This window comes from Polypterus senegalus, chromosome 8 (assembly GCF_016835505.1).
Source record: "Polypterus senegalus isolate Bchr_013 chromosome 8, ASM1683550v1, whole genome shotgun sequence".
In the NCBI taxonomy this organism is placed as follows: Eukaryota; Metazoa; Chordata; class Cladistia; order Polypteriformes; family Polypteridae; genus Polypterus; species Polypterus senegalus.
In genome coordinates, this window is record NC_053161.1 from 156275255 (window position 1) to 156302346 (window position 27092).

Consider the following 27092-nt stretch of genomic DNA (forward strand, 5'->3'; position numbering starts at 1 on the left):
CAGTCAGAAAAGATGAGGAGGGAAAAATGTGAGTGGCCTCCACCTGTTAAACCATTCCTGTTTTGGGGGTCATCTCATTGTTGCCCCTCTAGTGCATCTGTTGTTAATTTCATTAACACCACAGCAGCTGAAACTGATTAACAACCCCCTCTGCTACTTAACTGACCAGATTAATATCCCATAAGTTTCATTGGCTTTATGCTATACTCTGATTAAAAAGTGTTCCTTTAATTCTTTTGAGCAGTGTGTATATATATATACATGGCATTGTTTCATACAGTAGTTCCCATATTCAGTCCCAGGGGCTGTACATTTTTTCCCCCAACTAATTTTTGCTTTTAATTAGACTCCCTTCTTGAACTTGCAAGCCAACAGTATAGGTTTTGAAAATTAAAGTGATGTATCAAAACACACTGTTATAATTACCACATAGGGGAGTGTAATCTGCGGGGGGCATTTTAGCACCCAAACCCTTCACACAACCACACACACACACATAAGATCCAGGTTCAAATATGAATTTATTTTAAAGAAATAAAGCACACAATCCCAGTTGGGACATCCATCTGTGTCCTCCATCCATTACATTGGTCATTTCAGTAGACAATGAACTATTGAAGCAGGTCAGAAAGCCAGTCCATCCCCACTTTTCTTTACAGTGAATCACTGATCAAATCCACTGAACAAAATGACATCACGGTAGGTTTTTTCCACATGAAAAAAAATAAAACACAAAAATCTAATTCGTCGAACAGCAGCAACTGATGGGAATATTTTTTTTAACCCGTATCTCATCAAGAAAAAAGTTCATGTCCTTCAGGCATTCAAAAGTAAATAAGAAGGTGGACAGGACTTCTTCAGTCTCTTCATCGTCTCCCCTTTGTTCTTATTTTTTAATTGTGTATGTAACTTCATCCTCGTCCATTTCCAGAATTCTTGGCCGGAGGACTATCCCAACAAGTTGGTCTTTGTTGGCATCCAGCCAGTCACAAGCAGTTAGGATGTTTTGGATCAATGAAGACTTTTTTTATGAAAAAGAAAAAAAAATAGTACTTTATTAGGAATATCAATATATTAACTCCACTTTTACCCAAAGAACAATCAAATTGGCTTATGAAATGAACCCACCAATATGACCACAGCATGTCATAGGAATGCTTAGCTCGATTGTTTTCTCTCGCTTTTTGTCTTTACTGCCTGTAGGCATGAGGTGGAGTGAAAAAGAAAAAAATAAACTCCAGTGTACAACCGTAGCAGTTCATCTTCAAGGGAATGTCATGTCCAGTTAGAAACCATTCAGAAAGTGCACAAATAATTCAAAATGACTAAGTGCTCTGTAGTGAAAAAAGCATTCATTTTTATTTACTAATACATTGCTGTAAGACCCATTTCAGTTCAATCTGAACGTCTACTGGAATTGTACTGAAGTGAGTCCCTGAAAGACAAAGAGTCCAATTACCACAGCATTGTCACTTGTGAAGGCCAAATATCATCATTTCAAATAATATGTCATTTAATTGTTCCCAGTTTAGTAAGCATGCTTTAAAAACTGCTGAAACATTCACCCAAACATATTACAATAGAAATGCTACATCTAAAAAGTGATACATAATGGAAAGTGTTTACCTGAAGCAAACAATCACTCCATTCTGGACTGGTTGATTTCTGAATGATATTGAAAAGGAAAAAGAAAGTCATCACCTTTAAGGCATTGGCTGTGCCATAAGAATCATTTCACTACATACCTGAATGACAGGACTGTGCCTTTGTGAGTTACAATTTGCTAACAACTAAATGTAACCATAAATATGCTTAATAAGATTGCACTGGCATAAATAATTCAGTCAACATTTTCATATTCTTTAGTAATGGAAAAGAAGGGTGGGGGAGAGAAGTCCTTACTCTTTCCTATCCTGTCTGGAATTGCTGGAAGCAGAAATAATTGCCATTTAATAAATCAGTTAGAGCACAAGCACACAAAACACTCATTTTTAAGACCACCATTCTCTGCCCCCATAACGCCACTGACACACCACAGGGCTGACGAGAGACACAAGTTACTGACAGCCTCACTGGAGACCTGCTGTGTGACCAGTTGGTCAAAGTCTTTTTGTGAAGTTCTAATATTTAAAATTAGTGTCAGAAAGCTTTTCAACTGATAATTACGAAGCACTGCCCATGGGGCACAGAATGTCCTTCTTCTCGTGTGGAAAGTGAAGACCGAAGTCTTGGCTGGAAGATAAAAAAATTTAGAAATACTGTAAGCTGACAAATTCTTATAACTGATCTTACCTTAAAAAAAACTTGAAAAGTTACACACCTTTAATGCTGGCTTTGCGAAGTAAGAGAAGACACCACCATCTTCTAATTTTTGGCATGTCTTCCTAAAAAATGTAAATTGGGAAATTACAATAAATTCTATGAATAAAAAAGATCACAATATTCAAACAAATATTACACTTAAACCACTGACCTGACTGAAATCAAATGCTCTTCCAGTGGCGATGTAGAGAGCATACTAAATAAAAAAGCAAGTTATTATTTGAAATCAACATTTACATCTTACTACTGGCAGAGTGTCCACAGCTTACCCTGAGCAGTCCAGGCTGTCAGTCTGTGTGTGTAGATTCGATCATATGAAGAAGAGATTAGTAAAGGAGATATCTGTGTGTGTTTTTTGTCTTATACTAGCAACACACATTTATATTTACATTCCCTTCTTCTGTGGTTCTTTCCAGCTACCTGCCATTATTTTAGAGGCAATTTTCCTACAGATAAAATTTGTTTTGTCAAAATTGATTTATATTATATTAATATATATTAAAACAAAGTTGATATGAACTTTGCAGATGGAATATCATTGTAGAACTGGATTAATAATATTTAATTCTGAAAATGTGGCAATTAATAATTTTATCACACAGAATAAAGAATTACTTAACCAAAATGTAGCTGGAGCCTTTCATCACTTTTTATGACAATGATATTCATTTCAGATTACAAGAGTAGAATTATTAGTAATAGAACAGGTAGAGAAATAGTGAACATCAGATCATATAATCTCTAGCAACTTTTAAATGAACAAATAATTTATGAAGGGAGTGACTTTGGCTTCACACATGAGACCACAGCACACCATTACAAATATTTTAGAACCTTGAGGATGTTTTACTGCTGCGCCATTACAAGTTATTTACACAGCTCTTCCAAAATAGCTTAGTGAAAACTATCCATTCATCCATTTTCCAACCCGCTGAATCCGAACACACGGTCACGGGGGTCTGCTGGAGCCAATCCCAGCCAACACAGGGCACAAGGCAGGAACCAATCCCGGGCAGGGTGCCAACCCACCGCAGGACACACACAAACACACCAAGCAGACACTAGGGCCAATTTAGAATCACCAGTCCACCTAACCTGCATGTCTTTGGACTGTGGGAGGAAACTGGAGCGCCCGGAGGAAACCCACGCAGACAGGGGGAGAACATGCAAACTCCACGCAGGGGCAGCGCTACCACTGCGCCACCGTGCCGCCTAGTGAAAACTATTAGGATCAAATTTTTTAAAGAAGAATAGTTCAAATGGGCAGCAGTCATCACTAGGTAACAGAAATAACAGAGTAAATAAGGAACAGTCCTGCTAAAATGCTAATTTTGGGAGATTTGGGCTGAGGTTCAAACTGAGTGAACTGAACATATGAACAAAGATATAAAAAAGAACATTAAAACTTTTGAAAACTGGGACTGAACAGTTGAACAAAGATCAAGAACAACAAACTTGAACTCAGATGGCAGAGGCTGGGCAGTGACTGGTGCAGTGGGCATGGAGGGCAGAGACTGGGTGGCGACCGGTGCCAAGGGCACAGAGGACAGAGACTGGGTGGTGACCAGTGCTGTGGGCATGGAGGGAAGAGGCTGGATGGCGACCGGTGCCGTGGGCACAGAGGACAGAGACTGGGTGGTGACCAGTGCTGTGGGTATGGAGGGAAGAGGCTGGGTGGTGACTGGTGCCATGGGCATGGAGGGCAGAGGGAGCACTTTAGGACCTTTGCCACAATCTGACAAGTGCCTGAGGAACTGATCTTTATGAACTACTGTTTTCTGACAATAACAGCAATGGCAGTGGCCTAATCCCTGGCAGTTCAGTGAACACTTGTATATTTTAAAACCTGAAACAGTACAAAGAAAAAAACGGTTAATATTCAGAATTATTTTGCTAAACATTTAAAACTTAATGAAAGAAATTCAGATAATCCTTAAATTTAATAGAGGTAAAACAAGCAAATCCTGTCCTATTATTCTTTTAAACAGAACAAACTAATTAAAGATTCTGTCAATGATGCTTTTAAAATTGTATGAAAATATAGTATATGTTGCCTGTCAATTGTAGGAAATGTAATTCCACACTTACATTCTGAAAAATTAAAGTATTTGTAATATGATCTTTGTCATATTCTACAAAATATTTTAAAAGAGAAAATTGTTAATACGCAGTCATGAATTAATTAATCTTAAATTATTCAAAGCTAGCTTTTCAAAAGGTTAAAAAGTACACAGTATACTATTTTGTCAAATAAAATCATGTTGTTAAGGTGAATATCTAGCTGCATTATAGTGTATTAAAAGTGTCAATTAATCAAATTTTACAAGTTATAAGATATATTCTAGAGCTCTTCACATCCCTCCATGAACAACTACTGTCCTGCTGTGGCTCTGTAAGTGGCTGATGAGGCCTGCAGAATCTGATCTTTTATAGCAAAACAGACAAGCAAACTCCTGAGCACCAAACACAACTGGAGGTTCCTCTGTGGTCTTCAATATACTTATGTGTCTCTGGTGAATATTAAATAGATATAAAGTTCTTAAAACTGACAAACATGCACGAGGACAATCACTTCACTTTATTTCAATTGAAAAAAATCTTCAAAAGCAGTATTTTTGAAGAATGCAGGAGAGGTGGGCATGAAACATTTAATATTGATTTAAGAGTTCAAACAAACTGTACTATCATTGAAAGAACTTTATAAAATAAATAAATAATAATAATAATAATAATAATAATAACAACATGATTCTATCCTGGCCGTTCTTTTCCTCATTATTGTCTACAATCTAATTTGAACTTTCTTGAACTGAAGGAAATTGAATATTGCATTCACACTTGCCCTTTGTTTGTAGCTACTTATATGTACTGTAAATATATATACAGAACTATGAAAAAAGATCATCTAAAGTGACCCAAGTATATTCAAACTTCAGACTACCAACATTACTATAATTGAAAAACCAGTATATCCACTATTAACTGTGTTTGTCTTAGAAAATTATGCAAACCACAAGCTTTCTGTGGAACATTACCTTATAATGGCTCAATCTCTCTGTGTTGTCTTTCTGAAATATATTTTGGTATCTAAAATACCAGGTTACTGGTTACTGGTTTTGCTTCTGATTAACTTGCATATACGTGATATACAGGACAAATGATGAATGATATTCTGGCAATTATAAGTACTTAATCACAGTCACTTATATTTGATTACAGTCCGTTACACTGCGCTATGGTTAATTATACTCAACAACGGTCAATTGCATATTATAACAATTGTTATAAAAAATTATTGACTGCTGAATCCGTCGATTTACTACTCAGAATCGAGTATTCGGATTAGCCCTGTAACAATTAGCTACACAAACCATCCTGTTTGTTGTTTAACTGTTAATACTTTCTTAGAGCGCTTAGTACTGCACGGAACCTGAAAGTTGATTCAACATCTTTATTACACTGTGGTATAAGTTGTACCCTAGCAGTAAAGTATAATATTACCTAATACTAGTACAACTTGCAACAAACTCACTGCCATCCTAATTTCCAACACAAACTACACTTCTTTCCTCGAAAAGCTTTCAGAAAGATTTATTCTAAGTCCACCATTCCTCCGGACTCCGACAAAAACAATGATGACGTCTTGAAACTGACATCAGAGGGCGTTCTGTGATATGAAGGGCGTTCCGTGTCTAAATTCCTAGGTATTGCAGGCTGCAGTAGTGATGTGTCGCTCGCGAACGAGCCGGCTCTAAGAGCCGATGCTTTGAAGCGAACGAGAGGAGCCGAAGCCCACCGAGAAGAGCCGAAGCTTGCTGAAAATCCATTTGGCAGGGGCGGGACTGTATTTATATGGGCACACAGAACATTGGCTCATAATGCCGGCTCGTTCACGAACGACTTATCGGAATAGGATCGTACCATTATGTGAAGGAAGGAAGGGGGACAGACGCTCCGAAGACAGCGAGTGTTGGTACAAGCCAGGTACACAGAGCAACACTGTCGCTCTGTGTACCTGTTGCTGCGACAGACGAGGAGCCAGATTTAAATGCAAGCGCATCGTGAAGAAAAAAATAAGAGTGAAGAAATGAGATAAAGCCGAAAAAGAAGCAGTATCTGTCTGCATTTCAGTGATACTGGGGACTGCAAAGCTAAGTGCAGAATTTGTAATATGAAAATATCCGTTACAGCAGGGTCAAAAACAAACCTGCACAGACATATAAGAACCAAGGGCACAGAGGACAGAGACTGGGTGGTGACCAGTGCTGTGCGCATGGAGGGAAGAGCACCAGTCACCACCCAGTCTCTGTCCTCCGTGCCCACGGCACTAGTCGCCACCCAGTCTCTGCCCTCTGTGCCCACGGCACTGGTCGCCACCCAGTCTCTGCCCTCCGTGCCCACTGCACCAGTCACTGCCAAGCCTCTGCCATCTGAGTTCAAGTTCGTTGTTCTTGATCTTTGTTCAACTGTTCAGTCCCAGTTTTCAAAAATTTTAATGTTCTTTTTTATATCTTTGTTCATATGTTCAGTTCACTCAGTTTGAACCTCAGCCCAAATCTCCCAAAATTAGCATTTTAGCAGGACTGTTCCTTATTTACTCTGTTATTTCTGTTACCTAGTGATGACTGCTGCCCATTTGAACTATTCTTCTTTAAAAAATTTGATCCTAATAGTTTTCACTAGGTGGCACAGTGGCGCAGTGGTAGCGCTGCCCCTGCGTGGAGTTTGCATGTTCTCCCCGTGTCTGCGTGGGTTTCCTCCCACAGTCCAAAGACATGCAGGTTAGGTGGATTGGTGATTCTAAATTGGCCCTAGTGTGTGCTTGGTGTGTGGGTGTGTGTCCTGCGGTGGGTTGGCACCCTGCCCGGGATTGGTTCCTGCCTTGTGCCCTGTGCTGGCTGGGATTGGCTCCAGCAGACCCCCGTGACCGTGTGTTCGGATTCAGCGGGTTGGAAAATGGATGAATGGATAGTTTTCACTAAGCTATTTTGGAAGAGCTGTGTAAATAATTCATAACGGCACAGCAGTAAAACATCCTCAAGGTTCTAAAATATTTGTAATGGTGTGCTGTGGTCTCATGTGTGAAGCCAAAGTCACTCCCTTCATAAATTATTTGTTCATTATTTTATACAACCCCATCAATGTATAATATGCCAATAACAATAGGATTTTTTTCCCTTTATTTCTTATGGGAAAAATTAGTTTGGTATACGTCCTGTTTTGTATAAGTCAAAGGATCTGGAACGGATTAAGGACGTATACCGAGGTATTTCAAAGCCTTCCATAGTGTGTACACCAAGGATATAATCAAAATGTAGGCAGCAGTGAAGTTTAATCGTATTGTTTAGTACGCCACTCCAGTCTTTGTATAGAGTAAGCTTTGTACTCACATGCACAGCCAGCTTATGAAATATTATTTCACTTATAATTCATATTTCTACTTATTAGTTTGATGCACTGTTGTTTCTCCTTTTTTATTGCTTTTTCTGTGCTCTGATGTGCCATTTCAGTCTGTGAGAAAGTATTTCTTGGGCTCTCCCAGAAGAAAACGCTGACAATATTCAATATGGATTGGTTTCTTGTTCTAAAATACTATTAGTTTAAAGTTAGGAAATGTGTTACCGTACCCAGGCATTGCGAAGACCTCAGCGGCTACACCCTGGACACACTGCTATGCTGCTCCACACTGGGACTCGTGAATTGTGGCCCTCCATAACCGTCCAACTGAGAGCCCCTCGGTCACACTGAGACTGGTTGGGTGCTAGAGAGCGCCGGTAACCCAAGCACCGCTGCTTCATTTAGTTGGGGTCTGCTGCCAAAGCCGCCTGTGCTCATCCATTCTTTAATGTCAGCTTAGTATAAAATCATCTTTTGTTGTGGTGTAGCTTTCAGGCAGCACTTTTAGTCCATCTCAGTGCCTGTCCCAGCACTGTAGAGCTATCACACAGCTGAAGATATAGATAATAAAACAACAATACAAATAAATTAATGAATTAAACCAATTAGAACAATGTATACTGAAATACTTCATTTCTACTTATAAAAGTGTTACTTCAGCTTAGCTTATCATTAAAGCCCTACACAGAGGAGAAAACAATTGCAACAATGAGGTAATATGGATCATCTCTGTTAAATATTGTTCTGGCTGAAAAGATGAATATGAGACCTAAGTACAGAATGTCAGCTTTTATTTCTGAGTAACGTTTACGTGCACCATAAACAATATTGTGGACATCATCTGTGCTCAGGCCCAGAATTTTAGCTGAGCAGAAGCACCGAGACAAAAGTAACGTTGGTTCCAGTTTGTATTTGGTCGCATGCCCCTTACATGCAGTGACCCCATCACCAGACTCCTGATGACTTCATCTGGCCTGCTCTGCCACCCCATTCTGGCAGCCTCGTTCGGTGGGCACATGTTTGGGGACTTTTTGGACTTCACCTCTTCAGTAGGTTCACTGTTGGTTTCTGTGAAGTTTCCACAATTTCTTTCTGATGAACTCCTTGGTTAGGGCTGGGCAGTATGGTTCAGTTTGTTGTCTTGCTCTTTTATGAACCATCATCCAAGGAATTTGGAGGACATGTTTGGATTTGTGAAGATGTTTCTGTGCATATCAGAATTCATCCTGCTGCTGCCACCATCACTAACACCAAGTCAGCTAACTCCAGTACCTGCTATGCATGTCCAAGCCATTGTGCAGACTCCTCCATGCTCCTCAGATGGACTGATGTGCTAGGGTGTGCATCTGCAGACCCTCTCTTTTCCCTTCCTATCCCTCTAGTAAAGGTTAATCTTTACCTCATCTGTACCTAAAAGTGCTCTAGAACCCTCCAGGCTCATCTTTGTACTTCTCTGTGAATTCTAGATTGGCTTTCCTGTTTTTGGTGATCATGAGAGGTTTGCATCCTGCAGTGCCGTCTTAACAGCATTAGATGGCCCCTGGGCAAAACAGTGCACTGAGGTCTCTACCTACACATCCACTCACAGGAATAAAAATGTAAATGATCAATAAAATTAAACATATTTAATGTACAGGGTGGTTCAGATCTAATTAAGCACGTCCAGATTGTCTGGATGACTTTGATTTATGTGGGGACAATTCCAGTTCGGCACGAAGACGATTCTTCATGTTGTCAGTTCGCACACTTCTTGATGGTCCGGGATTTTTCGGGTGATTTTCTATGTAATAAACTTAAGTTATAGCGTAATAAAAATTGCATAATTAGATCTGGACCACCCTATATTGCTACTTCCATCAAAATCAGTGTTAAAACGTTACAAAAATGCCCGTTTACGATTAATAAGTGAAATAAACATGAAAACAAGAACATGACAAGAGAGAAACTTTAGTAGAAACATCCTGTAATGGAAAAAATTACAAATATAATAGAAAATAGAAGGTTTTACCAGAATTTCCGTCTTTGATTCTAACACAGTAATTTAAAAAGAAATGCTTTTAATACATTCGTACTAGGTTTGAAATTTGGAGTTTTTTTCCTTAGAAGTTCTGATTTGTTTTGTTGCAGTGATGCATTTTAAATTTGCCACAGAGGCTCGGCTCGGCTCGGCATCCGCATGGTGCCCAGTAGTGCCGACGTCTGTAGTTCATAGAGGATGGTGGTAACGGGCAGGACAGCTAGGCTCCGATGAAGCCATTTGCTGTTTTTTTTTTTTCAATCGCACCATTGAAAAGGTTCTTCTTGGGTTAGTTTCTCATGGCTTGGTGCTTACTATCAGGTCCGGAGTGAATAACATAACATGATTTTTGTAACACTGCTATTGTTAAATTCTGAAACTGTCTCCCGTGGCTCAGTGTAACACCAGGACTATTCTCATTAATGCCTCCTTTTGCAGATTGTATGGGGTGATGGCCATTGGTAGGAGTCTAGACCGATCTGGAAGATTTGTTTGACAAGTCCTGTTAGTTAATCCACATCTTAGCACAGTTTTGGTGGTTTTATTCCACAACTGACTAGTCATTTTGTCACTGAAATGTCAATCATCCAGGCTTTGTCCAGCTGTTTTTGACTTCTCTCAGGGGTTAATCTCCCAACAATGGTTTAGTTTGCTTACTTTCAGGGCAAGGGTTGAACCGTACTCTCAACTCTTGGAAGTGTTTTGTTGGATTGATTTTTGCACTGCTTCTGTTCATAGCTTTGCTGCCAGGGCTCGGCGTTGTACTCACATTGTGCCTAAGAATGCTTCCTTCTGTAATTCATATGGAGTGAAGGTAATTGGGAGGGCGTCTGGATGAGTCTGGACTTTTATTTTCACCTCAGTCTCAGTGATTTTTATTCTCCATCTGGCTCATCTCAGATCTCCTTGAATTTAACTCGCTCCTTGTAAGCCAGCCATGGGTCAGCTCTTGTTCTACATGGAGCTGGAGCAGGAGGTCTGCATATTTTTCACTATATTTGTGGTCTTTCCAGTTGCTCTTCCTCTTCTGTTTGTCAATTCTTTGGTATTCTTGCTTTCACTGTCTAGCACTGCTGCTGTCTGTGCACATGGTGTGGTGGCTTTGTTTCTTCTGAATGTTTGGCAAACTTAATAATTGATGTTGCTTTTGGTTTCTTGGCTTCATGTTGAAGTATGTGATGGTCTGTACCTTCAGTTACCCCCAGATATTTGTAGGTCTCTTCTAGGCTGAGATTTCTGATAATACAGGGAGGGGCATAAAGATCTTCCCCATTTTGCGGGAGAACCGTGTGAGCTGCAGTGGGGGTGGAGAGGTGGGGTAGGTCTCATTGGGTAAGATACAGTAGGCTCTGCCATTTTCAGTCCCCATCATGAGCTGGACTGGTGAACATCAAGTGTAGTACGAGAACAACTGTTCTGTGATAGTGACGCAGACAGAACATTCTGTACACGCTTCGTGCTCGGTCAAAATGCATTTGTACCGGATCGGAAAACGATTTTGCTATGGATTTCTGATCTTTGAGCAACTGGGTCCACACTGAAAAGCAAATCCCCTGGCAGACCAAGGACCGTCACAATGCCAGAAAATGTGGAAGCAGTAAGAGCATCCATTCAGCCATTGCCAAGGCGTTCCACTCATTCCACCCATGGTACTAGGGATATCAAGTCGCCATTTTAGGAGGCCGATTTCAAACTGTATTCTTAAAAAATAAGTGAGAGAGATCATGCCCACCACAGAGCCCTAAGCGTGGAAATTCTTGAACGAGTTCCTGCTGCAGCTGTTCTTCTGAGTAGCGATGAGGCTCACTTCCATATCAGTGGAGCCGTAAACAAGGAACAATGACCGCCATTTGTCTGATATTTTTAAAACCCATTAAAACAAAATGGTTTTTATGTAGTTTTCAGAAATATATACAATTTTTTATACCCCTTCAAAATGTGGGAGATCTTTATGCCCCACCCTGTATGTTCCTCATCCAATTTGTTGTTTTTGCTGTTACTGGTTTGCCTTGGCACACTTACCCAGCCTGAATGTCATCTGGATGTCTTGTGAGAATTTCTTTACCAAGTGAAGCTATTCTGGTTACTGGGTCTGAATAGCTTCAAATCATCAACAAAACAGGATCTGTGTGGCAGTCTATGGGATTGGCTGATTTCGGGTGCCCGTTATCAAATCCTTGGCTGAAGTTACGGAGAAGAGTGCTTAGTGAATTTTAATGTTAGGCAGAGCAGGAGTGGTGAAATGAGTCATCCTGGGATTGTCTATTCTCCATTGTGAGTTCTTGTGTGCTTCTTAAGACTGCTACTCATGGAGAATTGTTTGCCACATTCAGAGCAGAAATATGGCTTTTCTCCAGTATGAATTCTAGTGTGGTTCTGAAGTGTTCCACTTCTAGCAAACGTTTTACCACATTCTGAACAGCAATATGGCTTCTCTCCAGTGTGAGTTCTTGTATGGATCCGGAGAGCTCCACTGTTAGTGAAGTGTCTACCACATTCAGAGCAACAATATGGCTTCTCTCCAGTGTGAATTCTTGCATGTTTATAAAGACTGCCACTGGCAGAAAACTGTTTACCACATTCAGAACAGCAGTATGGTTTCTCTCCAGTGTGACTTCTTCTGTGGATCTGAAGACCACTGTATTGAGAAAACAGTTTGCCACAGTCAGAGCAGGAATATGGCTTCTCTCCAGTGTGAGTTCTTATGTGTAACTGACGACTGCTAGTGGTGTAGAATCGTTTGCCACATATAGGGCAGCGATATGGCTTCTCTCCAGTGTGAATTCTTGTATGGACCTTAAGTTGGCTTTTGTAGGAGAACTGTTTCCCACATTCAGAACAGGGGTAGAGATTCAGTCTTGTACAGTTCTGCTGATCATCTTCACTCTGCTGCTGTTCAACTTTTACTGTGTCAGTTTTTATTTGTGTGACAGTAGGCACAGAATTATACTGCAAAGTGGCCAGTGTTAAAGTTCTTGATTCAGCTGTCAATGTCTTCACTTTTTTACTCTGCCGTACTTTGCACTGTAACGACGACTGAGGAAGTGATGATAGTCTGATGCAATCATTGTCCTGAGAACCTGCAGAAATGTGTCAAAGAGATTTGACAAAAAGCGATTATTTAGTTTAGAATGACAATCCAATCTTCTCATTTTATTAGTAACAGATTAAATCTTATTGCTTCATATGTTAATTTGATCATCATTAATGGCAAGCAACACTTCGCCTGAAAATCATTGAGATGTTGGAGACACCTCTGTCCTCATTACCTTTTTCAGTTAAAGACATAATTAATGTCGGACAGATAGCCAAACAAGATGAAAACCAACCCTTGACATTAAAAACCTTTCGGCCCTGAAATCTATTTGTACATAAATATGCAGCCGTTTTTGTAAAGCACAGGTGTGCTACTGTTAGTGCAGACTGGAGAGACTGGCATACAGTCTGCGAAACACTGAAGTGAAAATGGACGCTTCCAGACTGTGCGCACCAAATAGTAAGTAGCTCCACTTTCAATTTTATTTTCTCATGATGATGGAAGTATTTGGAAGCTATTGTGTAATAATAGAGATATTTTTTTTATTATTATTTTTGAGCTTCCTAGACACCCCAAAGGTAGAATATCTCACACAATAAGTTTTCCCATAAAATCAGAGAATCCAGGGCCGAACGGGTTATGTCCTTTCAACTTAAATAAATGCTTGGTCAAGTTATGGGAATTATCTGGCAAAAGTAAGCAAAAGAGCAAGACTGCACCTTAAGCCATTAAACTTGATACATTTTGCTTTATCTACTACAACTTCTCACTACAAGAAACTGAATCAAGTACTACGTATTTTGGTAAGTAATATGCAGACTAGTGAGGAGCAAACTCTGTTGAATTTGCTTCAGCTCGAGTCTGTTGAAATCATGAAAATGTTCAGGAACATCACTGGACTTGTCGAAATTCACTGAAGTCAATCGGAAAGGAGGAAAATGGACTAGTGTGAAGTGGATTGTAAGAATACAATGGTCTTTGAAGTGCTCCTGACAGCTAGAAAAACATTTGCCAACTTCGTCGCACTGATTACTGTGGCAAAACATGTGACCCGAACTGCGTCACCATGGCATCTTGAGATAAAATTAATAGAATTAAATGTCTGAATCAGGGCTGTGGAGTCGAAGTCAATTTGGGGTACCTGGAGTCAGGGTCAGAGTCGGCAAAAATGTACCACCTCCGACTCCTAATAAATTTAAATTGTAATGAAAAAAAATACAGTACGTTCAAATGTCCAATTTCACAAACAATAGTAATAATTATGTACTTCTCTGATGTAAGAATAAAGCCCAGTGCATAGTTGTGTTACTACTTGTGTGCAGTTCACCCGAGCTATTATAGAACCTGACATTCACATATTGTAATCTAGATTATGGTACACTACAAAAAGTGTTTTCATTTTATTTCAGATATAATGTGTTTAAAAAGTTCATTTGAGTGTACACAAGTGTAATGATGTAGGTGGAGGCGTGTGCCATGGCCTGATGTGTGTTCTTGTCTTTTGTTTAAACTAGCCAATACGCTAGAGAGTCAGCTTCCTAGCCAGTAGTTCTGTGGTTAAATGGCGTGTACGTGGCCTTCCTTCAATTAACACGGAAAATACATTAGCATATTAAATACAGAGGAGTCGGAGTTGGGTAGTCGTAGTCAGAAGCACCGGAAACGAAGGAGTCGGAGTTGAAGGATTTATCTACCGACTTCACAGCCCTGGTCTGAAAAGTAACATTTCTTGTAGACATGAAGCATGAATTCACTAAGGCTCGTCTTCCACAGACTCCATAGCTAAGTATTCACCTTTCTTGAACCAAACAGTAGAGTTTTTGATTCACCCTGATGCTTTTGCTTGTTCGCTGCCACGGCTACCAAGTAAGTGCAATACTAAAGTGTGTGGATTCCATGTCATACTATTAAAGGGGTAGGTTCATGTATTACGTAAAAGGTCCCATACAAGAAGACTTTACTTTTACCTTTAAGAGAAAAGCCAAACAAAATGACCCCTGTTATTGGCTAACTAACTAAAAAGATTACAATATGCAAGCTTTCGAGGCAACTCAGGCCCCTTCTTCAGGATGGATGGATGGATGGATAGATAGATAGATAGATAGATAGATAGATAGATAGATAGATAGATAGATAGATAGATAGATACTTTATTAATCCCAAGGGGAAATTCACAAATCCCAAGGGGAAATTACAATTAATTAATCAATTACAAATTACAAAATGTAATCAATTACAAACTGCCTGAAGAGAAGGCCTGAGTTGCCTCGAAAGCTCGCATATTGTAATCTTTCTAGTTACCCAATTAAAGGGGTCATCTTGTTTAACTTTTCACTACATTCAAAATGGCTAACTTGGTATAACAACCTAGTAGTACAGACATACAAGACACCGAAATGTATCGCTACTACAGGGAACTGAAGACCCGGTACATTAATGAAAAGCAAAAAGGAAAATCTTATCCCGAAAGGCATCATGATAAGGAATCCAACCATACCCACTTATAATAATCTTAGCCTGGAGGGTCTATTAATTTTTTGCATTTAAGATGTCTCGCTTAAAGGTATTCCAGTGTGGTTCTTTGTCCGAGTGTGTATATAAACACAGGGAACTCCAGTTTCTGTATTACATCTTGTCTGAAGAAGGGCCCTGAGATGCCTTGAAAGCCTGTATATTGTAATCTTTTTAGTTAGCCAATAAAAGGTGTCATTTGACTTGACTTCTCCCTTAGGACTAAGAAAGTTTATTTAATCTGATCCAGCTAACAATGTAACTTGTAAGGTAGAAAATGTGAATGCTAAAGTGTGGGCTGCAGCTGACAGTGTGCTCCCTTTGAAAAATTGTTAAAAAAAAAATCCGCCAAAACTAAAATATCTTGGAAGACTCTGAGAGCGTCTAACTAAAGAAAGAAATGCCAGAGAGCTGAGCGTAAATGGAGGAAAATCAAATTAACAGTCCTCTCTATGAGATAATGAAGACATACAGTGGTGTGAAAAACTATTTGCCCCCTTCCTGATTTCTTATTCTTTTGCATGTTTGTCACACAAAATGTTTCTGATCATCAAACACATTTAACCATTAGTCAAATATAACACAAGTAAACACAAAATGCAGTTTTTAAATGATGGTTTTATTATTTAGGGAGAAAAAAAATCCAAACCTACATGGCCCTGTGTGAAAAAGTAATTCCCCCCTTGTTAAAAAATAACCAAACTGTGGTGTATCACACCTGAGTTCAATTTCCGTAGCCACCCCCAGGCCTGATTACTGCCACACCTGTTTCAATCAAGAAATCACTTAAATAGGAGCTGCCTGACACAGAGAAGTAGACCAAAAGCACCTCAAAAGCTGGACATCATGCCAAGATCCAAAGAAATTCAGGAACAAATGAGAACAGAAGTAATTGAGATCTGTCAGTCTGGTAAAGGTTATCAAGCCATTTCTAAAGCTTTGGGACTCCAGCAAACCACAGTGAGAGCCATTATACACAAATGGCAAAAACATGGAACAGTGGTGAACCTTCCCAGGAGTGGCCGGCCGACCAAAACTACCCCAAGAGCGCAGAGACGACTCATCCGAGAGGTCACAAAAGACCCCAGGACAACGTCTAAAGAACTGCAGGCCTCACTTGCCTCAATTAAGGTCAGTGTTCACGACTCCACCATAAGAAAGAGACTGGGCAAAAACGGCCTGCATGGCAGATTTCCAAGACGCAAACCACTGTTAAGCAAGAACATTAGGGCTCGTCTCAATTTTGCTAAGAAACATCTCAATGATTGCCAAGACTTTTGGGAAAATACCTTGTGGACTGATGAGACAAAAGTTGAACTTTTTGGAAGGCAAATGTCCCTACATCTGGCGAAAAAGAACACAGCATTTCAAAAAAGAACATCATACCAACAGTAAAATATGGTGCTGGTAGTGTGATGGTCTGGGGTTGTTTTGCTGCTTCAGGACCTGGAAGGCTTGCTGTGATAGACGGAACCATGAATTCTACTGTCTACCAAAAATCCTGAAGGAGAATGTCCGCCATCTGTTCGTCAACTCAAGCTGAAGCGATCTTGGGTGCTGCAACAGGACAATGACCCAAAACACACCAGCAAATCCACCTCTGAATGGCTGAAGAAAACAAAATGAAGACTTTGGAGTGGCCTAGTCAAAGTCCTGACCTGAATCCAATTGAGGTGCTATGGCATGACCTTAAAAAGGCGGTTCATGCTAGAAAACCCTCAAATAAAGCTGAATTACAACAATTCTGCAAAGATGAGTGGGCCAAAATTCCTCCAGAGCGCTGTAAAAGACTCATTGCAAGTTATCGCTAACGCTTGATTGCAGTTATTGCTGCTAAGGGTGGCCCAACCAGTTATTAGGTTCAGGGGGCAATTACTTTTTCACACAGGGCCATGTAGGTTTGGATTTTTTCTCCCTAAATAATAAAAACCATCATTTAAAAACTGCATTTTGTGTTTACTTGTGTTATATTTGACTAATGGTTAAATGTGTTTGATGATCAGAAACATTTTGTGTGACAAACATGCAAAAGAATAAGAAATCAGGAAGGGGGCAAATCGTTTTTCACACCACTGTAGATAGACAGACAGACAGACTACTTTCTTAATCCCAGGGGGATTTTCACATTCTCCAGCAGCAGCATACTGATAAAAACAATATTATTTAAAGAGCAATAAAAGCGCAGTGCAAGTTAAAAAAATACAAGTTGGAGGGGGTGAGGCAGGTATAATAGACACAGTAATAGATGCCCAATAAATCAGGCACTCATCCATGTGGGACCAACTTAGCATTGCTAATTTACCTCAGACACACATTTGGATATGGGAGGAAAACCGCATAAGAATATATTCGTCTAAACTGCCTTTAATGGGTATGTTTTTACTTTCCCAAGAAAGTGGCGGTCCTTCCATAATCCTCCTACCAATAAAAATGGAGCATAATATATGTGTAATGTATAATTTTAGTAGCATCCTTTATACAAGCACTGTATCCTGCATTGCAGCTTCATGTTGTGTGACAGTACATGCTGCACCTGTGCTGGGGCCCATTGTCTTCTCGTTTGAATTGACTTCTCCATAAAGTCTTTAGTTTATTGTATAGGTCTGTTTGCAGATAACAACTTAACAAAAAAAGAAGCAATTGTTAGATGAACACAGCAAAAAGGATTCTATTAAAATCCGACCCCATTTACTCATGAAGCACATCTTATACACATTCTGTCCATTTATATTGGGAGAAGGATGCTAAGGATAGAGCTGCCAGGCAAGAGGAAAAGAAGGCCTAAGAGAAGGTTTATGGATGTGATAAGAGAGGACATGAAGGTGACGAAAATGACAGAGCAAGATGATGAGGACAGAAAGATATGGAAGAAAATGATCCACTGTGGCAACCCCTAACGGGAGCAGCCGAAAGAAGAAGAAGAAGAAGAAGAATTGACACACAGTCTTCTTAATGCTTATTAAGACTAGCTTTTAAAAATGATAGAGAGACAAATTTTTAATACTAATTTAGATACTCTGAACGTCATATGAGATAAAAGATCTGTTTCTAGTTCCATTTTTCCATGACCCTTTTTCAGAATGTGGTTGACCTGGGCCAGCAGATTTCAAATCATCCTCAATATGTTTGTGTATGAATATTGAAGGATGATTGGAAGTGAAGGTCTGTGATACGCTTTGCATATTTGCAGCTGGAAATCCACAAGAGGAGGAAATGCATCACGTACATTAAAACAGTTTTTTATTCCAAACCTTTCGACTCCTATCTGGAGTCACAAGAGCCTTGGGTTCCTGTAAGTCTAATCGTTTCTTCTGATGATGACTCCTGAAAGGAGTTGAAAGCTTAGGAATATAAAAGTTTTTTAAGATACGTGACGCATTTCTTCCCTTTGTAGATTTGATGGATGATTATATATACTGTATATTTGTTTCATCATTATGTTCTGTGTTTGATTAATTTACTCTCCCTAATACTATACTTACACTTATTACACAGTGCTTGGAGTTCACAAGTTAAAAGCACACTTAACAAGAATAAACTGAATTTGAATATTTCTTTAATTCTACAGTTAAAGCTAAAGTAAATCAAAAATTATTAATGCTCCTCATTCCTTGCCTTCACCTCAGTGCAGTCACTCTCATACTAATGCGAGGAGGTTGAAATACAAATAAAAAACACAAAGGCTTTGGTTGGATGTCTGAGCAGAAGGTTCATGGAAAACATGGACATTTTCAACTGTTCTTGAGGGAAAATAAAACTCTAATGCCTGACAAAATATTTTTTCAGTTTCTGCTTTATTTGTTAGTTTTATAAGTTGTTGCAGACGACCAGGGACCTTGCCACACCGGGACACCTGGAGAAGGAAAGGACCAGGAGAGGGGCAATATCGTTCCTGGGGCGCAAGAGGGCAGAACCCCTGGATAGCATCCAGGCCACAGATACGGAGCTGGGAAGCTGAACCCTGTGGGGGTCCGAGGCCACCACCAGGGGGCGCCTGGTCAGCTCCGGTGCCTTGGCATACAGCACTTCCACCACAGCAGGAACTGCTACCGGATGTTAATTAGGAAGCACCTGGAGCACTTCCAGGTGCAGTATAAAGGGGGCCGCCTCACTCCACTTGGGGAGCCGGAGTCAGGTGGTAGTGGACAGAGCTTGCGAGACAGGAGTGGAGGTGGCAGACCGAAAGAAAAGAAAAGAAAGGACTGTGAGCTGAGATATAGTGGTGGCTCGTGTACTGTGTGTTGCATAAAAGAAAATAAATAGTATGTGCTTTGCATCTGGCTGTCTCTGTGTCTGACTGTGTCCAGGCATCTTTCACATTGTGCAATAAAACATTTTTATCCATCACTAAAGGAGCTCAACTAGTGACTCCTTTTCTTTGTCAACAGAGTAGTAGGGTGTTGTACCGTGTTAGCCATTATGGATGCAATGAGAAGTCAAGCAAAATGACACCTGAAGAAGGGGCCTGAGCTGCCGCAAAAGCTTGCATATTGTAATCTGTTCGGTTAGCCAATAAAAGGGGTCATTTTGCCGAAGGAGGTGAAGAAGAGGGGGGAATGTGTCCAGAGGAAAGGGGTGGGGGGTAAAGAGAGTGGGACTGAGGGTAAGAACTTTGAATGTCAGCAGTATGACTGGTAAGGGGAGAGAGTTAGCAGATATGATGGAGAGAAGGAAGGTTGATAAATTGTGCGTGCAAGAGACTAAATGGAAGGGGTGCAAGACCAGGAGGATTGAAGGTGGATTCAAATTGTTCTATCATGGTGTGGATGGGAGGAGAAATGGGGTAGGAGTTATTCTGAAGGAACACTATGTCAAGAGTGTTTTAAAGGTGAAAAGAGTGTCAGGCAGAGTAATGATTATGAAGCTGGAAATTGGAGGTGTGATGATGAATGTTGTTAGTGCACATGCACCGCAAGTTGGGTGTGCAATGGATGAGAAAGAAGATTTTTGGAGTGAGTTGGAGAAAGTGATGAACAGTGTACCCAAGGGACAGAAAGTGGTGATTAGAGCGGATTTCAAGGGGCATGTTGGTGAAGGGAACAGTGGAGATGAGGAGGTGATGGGTAGGTATGGTGTCAAGGAGAGGAATGAAGAAGGTCAGAGGATAGTGGATTTGCCAAAAGGATGGACATGGCTGGGGTTAATACGTATTTTAAGAAGAGGGAGGAACATAGGGTTATGTACAAGAGTGGAGGAAGATGCACACAGGTAGTGTACCTCCTATGCAGAAGAGTTGATCTGAAGGAGAATGAAGAATGCAAAGTGGTGGCAGGGGAAAGTGTAGTTAAGCAGCATAGGAAGGTGGTCTGTAGGATGATTTTGGAGAGAAAGAGAGTGAGGGCAGAGCCAAGGATCAAATGGTGGAAGTTGAAAAAGGAAGACTGCAAGGTTGAGGGAGGAGGTGAGACAGGCACTGGGTGGTAGTGAGGGGTTACCAGACAGCTGGAAAACTACAGCAGATGTAGTAAGGGTGACAGCAAGAAGGGTGCTTGGCGTGACATCTGGAAAGAGGAAGGAGGAAAACGAAACCTGGTGGTGGAATAAGGAAATACAGGAGAGTATACAGAGGAAGAGGATGGCAAAGAAGTGGGATAGTCAGAGAGATGCAGAAAGTAGACAAGAGTACAAGGAGATAAGGCGCAAGGTGAAGAGAGAGGTGGCGAAGTTTAAAGAAAAGACGTATGACGAGTTGTATGAGAGGTTGGACACTAAGGAGGGAGAAAAGGACCTGAGGGACTGAGCTGGGAAAGATGTGCAGCAGGTTACGGTGATAAAGGATAAAGATGGAAACATACTAACAAGCCAGGAGAATGTGTTGAGCAGATGGAACAAGTACTTTAAGAGGCATATGAATGAAGAGAATGAGAGAGAGAAGAGGTTGGATGATGTGGAGATAGTGAATCAGGAAGTGCAATGGATTAGCAAGGAGGAAGTAAGGACAGCTATGAAGAGGATGAAAAATGGAAAACCTGTTGGTCCACATGACATACCTGTAGATGCATGGAGGTGTTTAGGAGAAATGGCAGTGGAGTTTTTAACCAGATTGTTTAATGAAATCTTGGAAAGTGAGAGGATGCCTGAGGAGTGGAGAAGAAGTGTACTGGTGCCGATATTTAAGAATAAGGGGGATGTGCAGGACTGCCATAACTAGAGGGGAATAAAATTGATGAGCAACAGCATGAAGTTATGGGAAAGAGTAGTGGAAGCTAGGTTAAGAAGTGAGGTGATGATTAGTGAACAGCAGGATGGTTTCATGCCAAGAAAGAGCACCACAGATGCGATGTTTGCTCTGAGGATGTTGATGGAGAAGTTTAGAGAAGGCCAGAAGGAGTTGCATTTTGTGGACCTGGAGAAAGCATATGACAGGGTGCCTCAAGAGGAGCTGTGGTATTGTATGAGGAAGTCAGGAGTGGCAGAGAAGTATGTAAGAGTCGTTCAGGATATGTACAAGGGAAGTGTGACAGTGGTGAGATCTGTGGTAGGAGTGATGGATGCATTCAACTTGGAGGTGGGATTACATCAGGGATCGGCTCTGAGCCCTTTCTTATTTGCAATGGTGATGGACAGGTTGACAGACAAGATTAGACAGAATTTGCTGATGACATTGTGATCTGTAGCGATAGTAGGGAGCAGGTTGCGGAGACTCTGGAGAGGTGGAGATATGCTTAGAGAGGAGAGGAATGAAGGTCAATGGGAACAAGACAGAATACATGTGTGTAAATGAGAGGGAGGCCAGTGGAATGGTAAGGATGCAGGGAGTAGAGTTGGCAAAGGTGGATGAGTTTAAATACTTGGGATCAACAGTACAGAGAGATGGGGATTGTGGAAGAAAGGTGAAAAAGAGTGCAGGCAGGGTGGAATGGGTGGAGATGAGTGTCAGGAGTGATTTGTGACAGACAGGTATCAGCCAAGAGTGAAAGGGAAGGTCTACAGGATGGTAGTGAGATCAGCTATGTTATATGGGTTGGAGAGGGTGGCACTGACCAGAAAGCAGGAGACAGAGCTGGAGGTGGCAGAGTTAAAGATGCTAAGATTTGCACTGGTTGTGACGAGGATGGACAGGATTAGAAATGAGTACATTAGAGGATCAGCTCAAGTTGGATGATTGAGAGACAAAATCAGAGAAGTGAGATTGTGTTGGTTTGGACATGTGCAGATGAGAGATGCTGGGTATATTGGGAGAAGGATGTTAAAGATAGAGCTGCCAGGTAAGAGGAAAAGAGGAAGGCCTAAGAGAAGGTTTATGGCTGTGGTAAAAGAAGACATGCAGGTGATGGGTGTAACAGAACAAGATGCAGAGGACAGAAAGATATGGAAGAAGATGATCCACTGTGGCGACCCCTAACAGGAGCAGCCGAAAGAAGAAGATTTTGTGAACAGAAATACAAAGGAGACTAAGAAATCTGTGAATGATTAAACCACCAGTGTTACCTGACATGCTAGAAATGACAGAATCCATGTTGTGAATTCTGACAGTTCACTTCAGGTTCCCCCATTGCCCCATTGCTAAGGAAGTCACCCAAGTGTCTAGTACTCCACTTGGGGGATTGGGGGGGATGAGATGTTCTTGCACATGACATACTTTCCTCAGCAGTCTCCATTGTGTACTTTAATACAACAGGACTTATTTTTTTTTCTATAGCGTTCTTCAGACTGAGCGCAGATGCCGAGCTCTGTAAACAATTCTCAATTAAAATGCAAGTGCAGATTCTACAAATTACTAAATACAGAACAGGTACACAAATAAATATAGTCTTGTTAAAATTCACAGAGAACAAGGCAGAAACTGATTTAAAAATCTGTAAATGGAAACCGATAACATCTGTCCAGTAATTAATTGATGAATATTGCTATACTCCAGAACACACAGCATTTTACTCAGTCAAGGTAAGCACTTTAGGAAAATACAAAATCTACAAATCAAGCTGGTACTGTATAAAATAACTTGTTTAATTTAAAAATCGCTATTATGTTACTAACCATTTTAAAATGAATTAAACAATCTGTACTTTTTCACCACAGAATTAATAGACCAGAATGTTAAATTTCCAAGTTCAGTGGGAAAGCAGCAGAGCCCCCATGTTGCGTATCCCATCAGCCCCAAGCTCGACACTGAGTTTGACACCTACCTTCTCCTGAAGGACGTGAACCCAATTCTCTCTCAGTTCCCTTCATGTCAGACTGCAGACATTCTGACTTCACTTGGATGGACTGATGACTGCTCAGAGTGAGGCCTGAACCAGTCGCCTCTGGACACACATACTGGGAGACGCACTCCTGTTTAAGGTCTTCTTCTTTCACATTACTTAGAATTTCATTTTTCTGCAGGTCAATGCTATGAGATGTGGGCTCTAAGATTTCTGTAATATCAGTTACCTCAGCTTCACAATCCTCCTCCTTAATTCTGCATAACTCTTGAGGAAGGCATGCAGACTCCCATTCACAGTCCTCTTTCTTAACGTCCACGCGTCTTTTCTCCAAGGGATTCCTGAAGTGAAGGTCCACGTGTCGTGTGCGATTTTCCTTTTTCTCCTTATTACTCCCCTCTTCTGTGTCTGCCTCTTCACACTTATATCCAAACCTAAGGGGCTCGTGTTTAACTGGGCACATCTCTTCCATGATGTATATCAACTACTGGAAGCAGAACTTTCCTTTTTCTTCCTCTGCAGACAGAACAAAGTAGAAAATTGTAGTTTAGAGCTGCATGAGAAAGCAATGAACACATCTGAGTTAACCCTCTCGAGTGTCGAACTCTGGTCCTGGAGGGCCGCAGAGGCTGCAGGTTTTCATTTTAACCCTTTCCTTGATTACTGTCCCGTTTTTGCTGCTGATTAACTTCTTTTGCCTTAATTTTAATAACTTGACTCAGGCCCCTTTGTTAATTGTTTTTCCTTAATTAGCAGCCAAATAATAAGGAGACATAAAACAAGCCACCATCTGACCAGCTCAACAGTGATCCTCACACAATACCTGACAATAAAGAAAGGTGAAGGTCTCGGTAAGGTGGATCTCTCAGGTCACCAAAACATTTTGATGGTGTCCTTAGAAAAAACAGAAAATGAACTGCTGTGGCAGAATGAGAGTAGCAACAAGCCAAGGAATTAAATAACGAGTTTAATTAACAGCAAGAATCGCCTTCTCATTAAGAAAGTGAGTGGAGTGAAATTTAGCTGGTCATCTGTTGGCTCGTTTCACATCTCATTTCTGTTTGGCTGCCATTTAATGAAGAAAAGAATTAATTCAGAGCACTGAATCCTTAAAAACGGGGCTATTAAAATGAAGGGAAAAAGAATTGAATTAGCAGTGAAAACTGGTCACTGATTAGGAAAAGGGTTAGAAGGAAAACCTGCAGCCACTGCGGCCCACCAGGCCTGGGGTTCGACACCACTTCTTGCCTGGACTTTCTCTAATGCATTTATGTGCTGCTCTTTATAATACAGAACCCTAAACTAAATTGGCTCTCCACTTATGGCCCCAAAAGTGTGTTGTTGGTTCAAACTAACTTATACTTCGCACCGAGTTAACCCTATGGCCCATAATACACTTTTCCGTTGCTCCACATACAGTCTGTGGACAGCAGTAAATCTACTAAAAGCCCCAAAACTTTTTCATTATATGAATTTAGAGCTGCAGATCCCTTACAATGTAATTATTTACTTTTGAAATTATGCAAGCCTTAACACTTCACTGTATCTTTCATACATCAGCCCATATCTCAGTCCTGTACAGAATGCAGCTGTGGGACCTTTGCTGGCGTGTCTGTGACCCCCACCCAAGAGAAAATTACCTGAAATTTTACCAACTTGTTATTAACGTTACATTTTCATTCAAATAATTTTAAAAGGCAAATAAGGGCTATGTAGCTATCCTCATGGCACCATGCTGTTAGGGTGTCATAAAGTGTTGGTTTCTGTTCTAAAGTACGGAAGCCGAGAGAGGACGTGCAATATCGTTATTTTTTTATTATCTCCTCGAGATAACATACTAATTTTATCGCGATCTCGAGAAAATTAAACTTAACCTTTGCTCCTGGCATCAGGCTCGCTTAGATTGCGACGCCTATACAGTTGAAGCCTTGCTAACCGTCTTCTTAAAATGACGGACAATTACATTATTTTCTAAACTAAGGCATAAACATATTTCAGCCTGCGTCAGCCCTCGATTGAACAAAGATGTGACGCGCTGATCAATACAGTTCTGCTCTTCTGCCATTTCAAACAGGACGTGGCTTCAATAAGCTAAACATTAAACGTTAGATACAATTATTTCATAATTTCGAGAAAACAAGACCTTTTGTTTTATTGAGATCTCAATAAACCTTTTTCAGTTATCTCGAGGAAACAAATTTTAAAAAATAACGATATTGCACGTCCTCTCTCGGCTTCCGTACTATAAAGCTCAATCTGTACCTATCTGCCCGTTGTGTTTATATGTCCGCATCTCAGGGCCGTTTCCGGGCATAGGGCGCCCTCTAGTGGTCATGGCGCATTACTGTAGCCCTCAGTAGAGATTCCCATCTTTATTTTGGTTAGGAACATTTGTCCGGGTCCGATGCACAACGAATGTTTTATACTGTGCACAGCACAATCTTTGTACTATTTTATATACTAGTGCAGGCATCTCGTGCGAAGTGCGACCGGCCTGTTCGCGTGACTGTGAGGCAGGCAGAGCCGCTTCAACTTCGGCAGTTAGCCGCTGCCAGGACACACCCCCTGGAATTCCCACGTGACGAACAGCCTGCCGGACGGACGCACAGCTTGGCCGCAGTCAGTGTCGCAGGGTAAGTGACGGTCGACATGGCCACAGTCTGCGACTTGAGTTCAGGTAGTTTCCTCCTGCCACCGCCGCCCGTTTGGCTTGCTTCTCGGGGGAGCCTGGGGAGAGGGGGTCTTGGCGACAGGAGCACCGGCAACTGTGGCCACCAGGGATTTTTAAACAATACGTGCACTCCAGGTGGGACACACAAGACCGTCTCAATGGCCTTGTAATGATGAGCGCTAACAGAGACGTGTCTAGGAGCACATCTTATGATGGGGTTTTAAATAAATTTTGATGCAATAAAGTTTAGGTGTGTCCGGTTTTAAAAAGACTATTGCAATGTTAACTTCCCTCCATTTACCAGCGAAGTGTTTCTAACTTTATTTATTGTACTTCCTTTTCTATATAAAGTTTGTAGAGTCTGTTAAATAAGTTATCGTTTTGTATGTTTTGGTACATTCACCGTTTACATGCAAAATACTTCTATTGGTCTATTATTTTACTATTCTATTTCCATTTTTTTTTTTTTATTAAATAAGTGAAAAACCAGTGTTAGTAGCATAGTGTGTGTGTGTGACTGTATAAGGTGAGTGGAAAGGGGAGGCAGATTTCCTTGCCTGTGGCACCATATAGGTCAGAAACGACCCTGCTGCATCTTGTACTTAGCCTACTAACACGAATGACAGAACATTTGAAAGTCATTTAATGAATTGAGTTAAATTACATTGTACGGTCAGATCATTTTCAAGCTCTCGTAAAACTTCCAGCTAAACGGAGTGCGGCACAATCTCCTCCTCCATTTAATGCCATGTGTATTGTTTACTAATGGCCAGATGACTCTCTGACGGAGGAGGAGACTCACGAATCTGTAAAATAGTAATAAATACATCTATAAAATAGTTACGGTACGCGGGCACAGATTCGAGAACTAAACTGAAAAGCCAAACTGGCCCTGAACAGCAGGCTGAAGACAGAAAGGAGCGCCGCACGATAAGCTCGAGACTCGGAGGTGCCTCCTCGTGCATTTCTCTGATATACGTTTTTTAGTTT

The 27092-nt window shown here is 40.8% G+C and overlaps 1 protein-coding gene across 7 annotated transcripts in view; it reads right to left on the reverse strand.

Moving 5' to 3' along the window:
- Positions 1–502: 502 nt before the first annotated feature.
- LOC120533211 (zinc finger protein 124-like) overlaps positions 503–27092 on the reverse strand; it is a 31147-nt gene continuing 4557 nt past the window's right edge. For 2 of the 7 annotated variants that reach the window (XM_039759986.1, XM_039759980.1), the window contains exons 2-8: positions 23414–23947; positions 9728–12816; positions 7950–8270; positions 2474–2518; positions 2321–2384; positions 1129–2232; positions 503–1021 (exon numbers count right to left, since the gene is read on the reverse strand). In XM_039759986.1, coding sequence (XP_039615920.1) covers positions 11999–12816; positions 23414–23903 — 1308 coding nt within the window. In that variant the 5' untranslated portion in view covers positions 23904–23947 and the 3' untranslated portion in view covers positions 503–1021; positions 1129–2232; positions 2321–2384; ... (1 more) ...; positions 7950–8270; positions 9728–11998. The remainder of the gene's footprint in view (positions 1022–1128; positions 2233–2320; positions 2385–2473; positions 2519–7949; positions 8271–9727; positions 12817–23413; positions 23948–27092) is intronic. The other 5 variants (XM_039759985.1, XM_039759984.1, XM_039759981.1 and 2 more) reach the window with 5 other exon arrangements.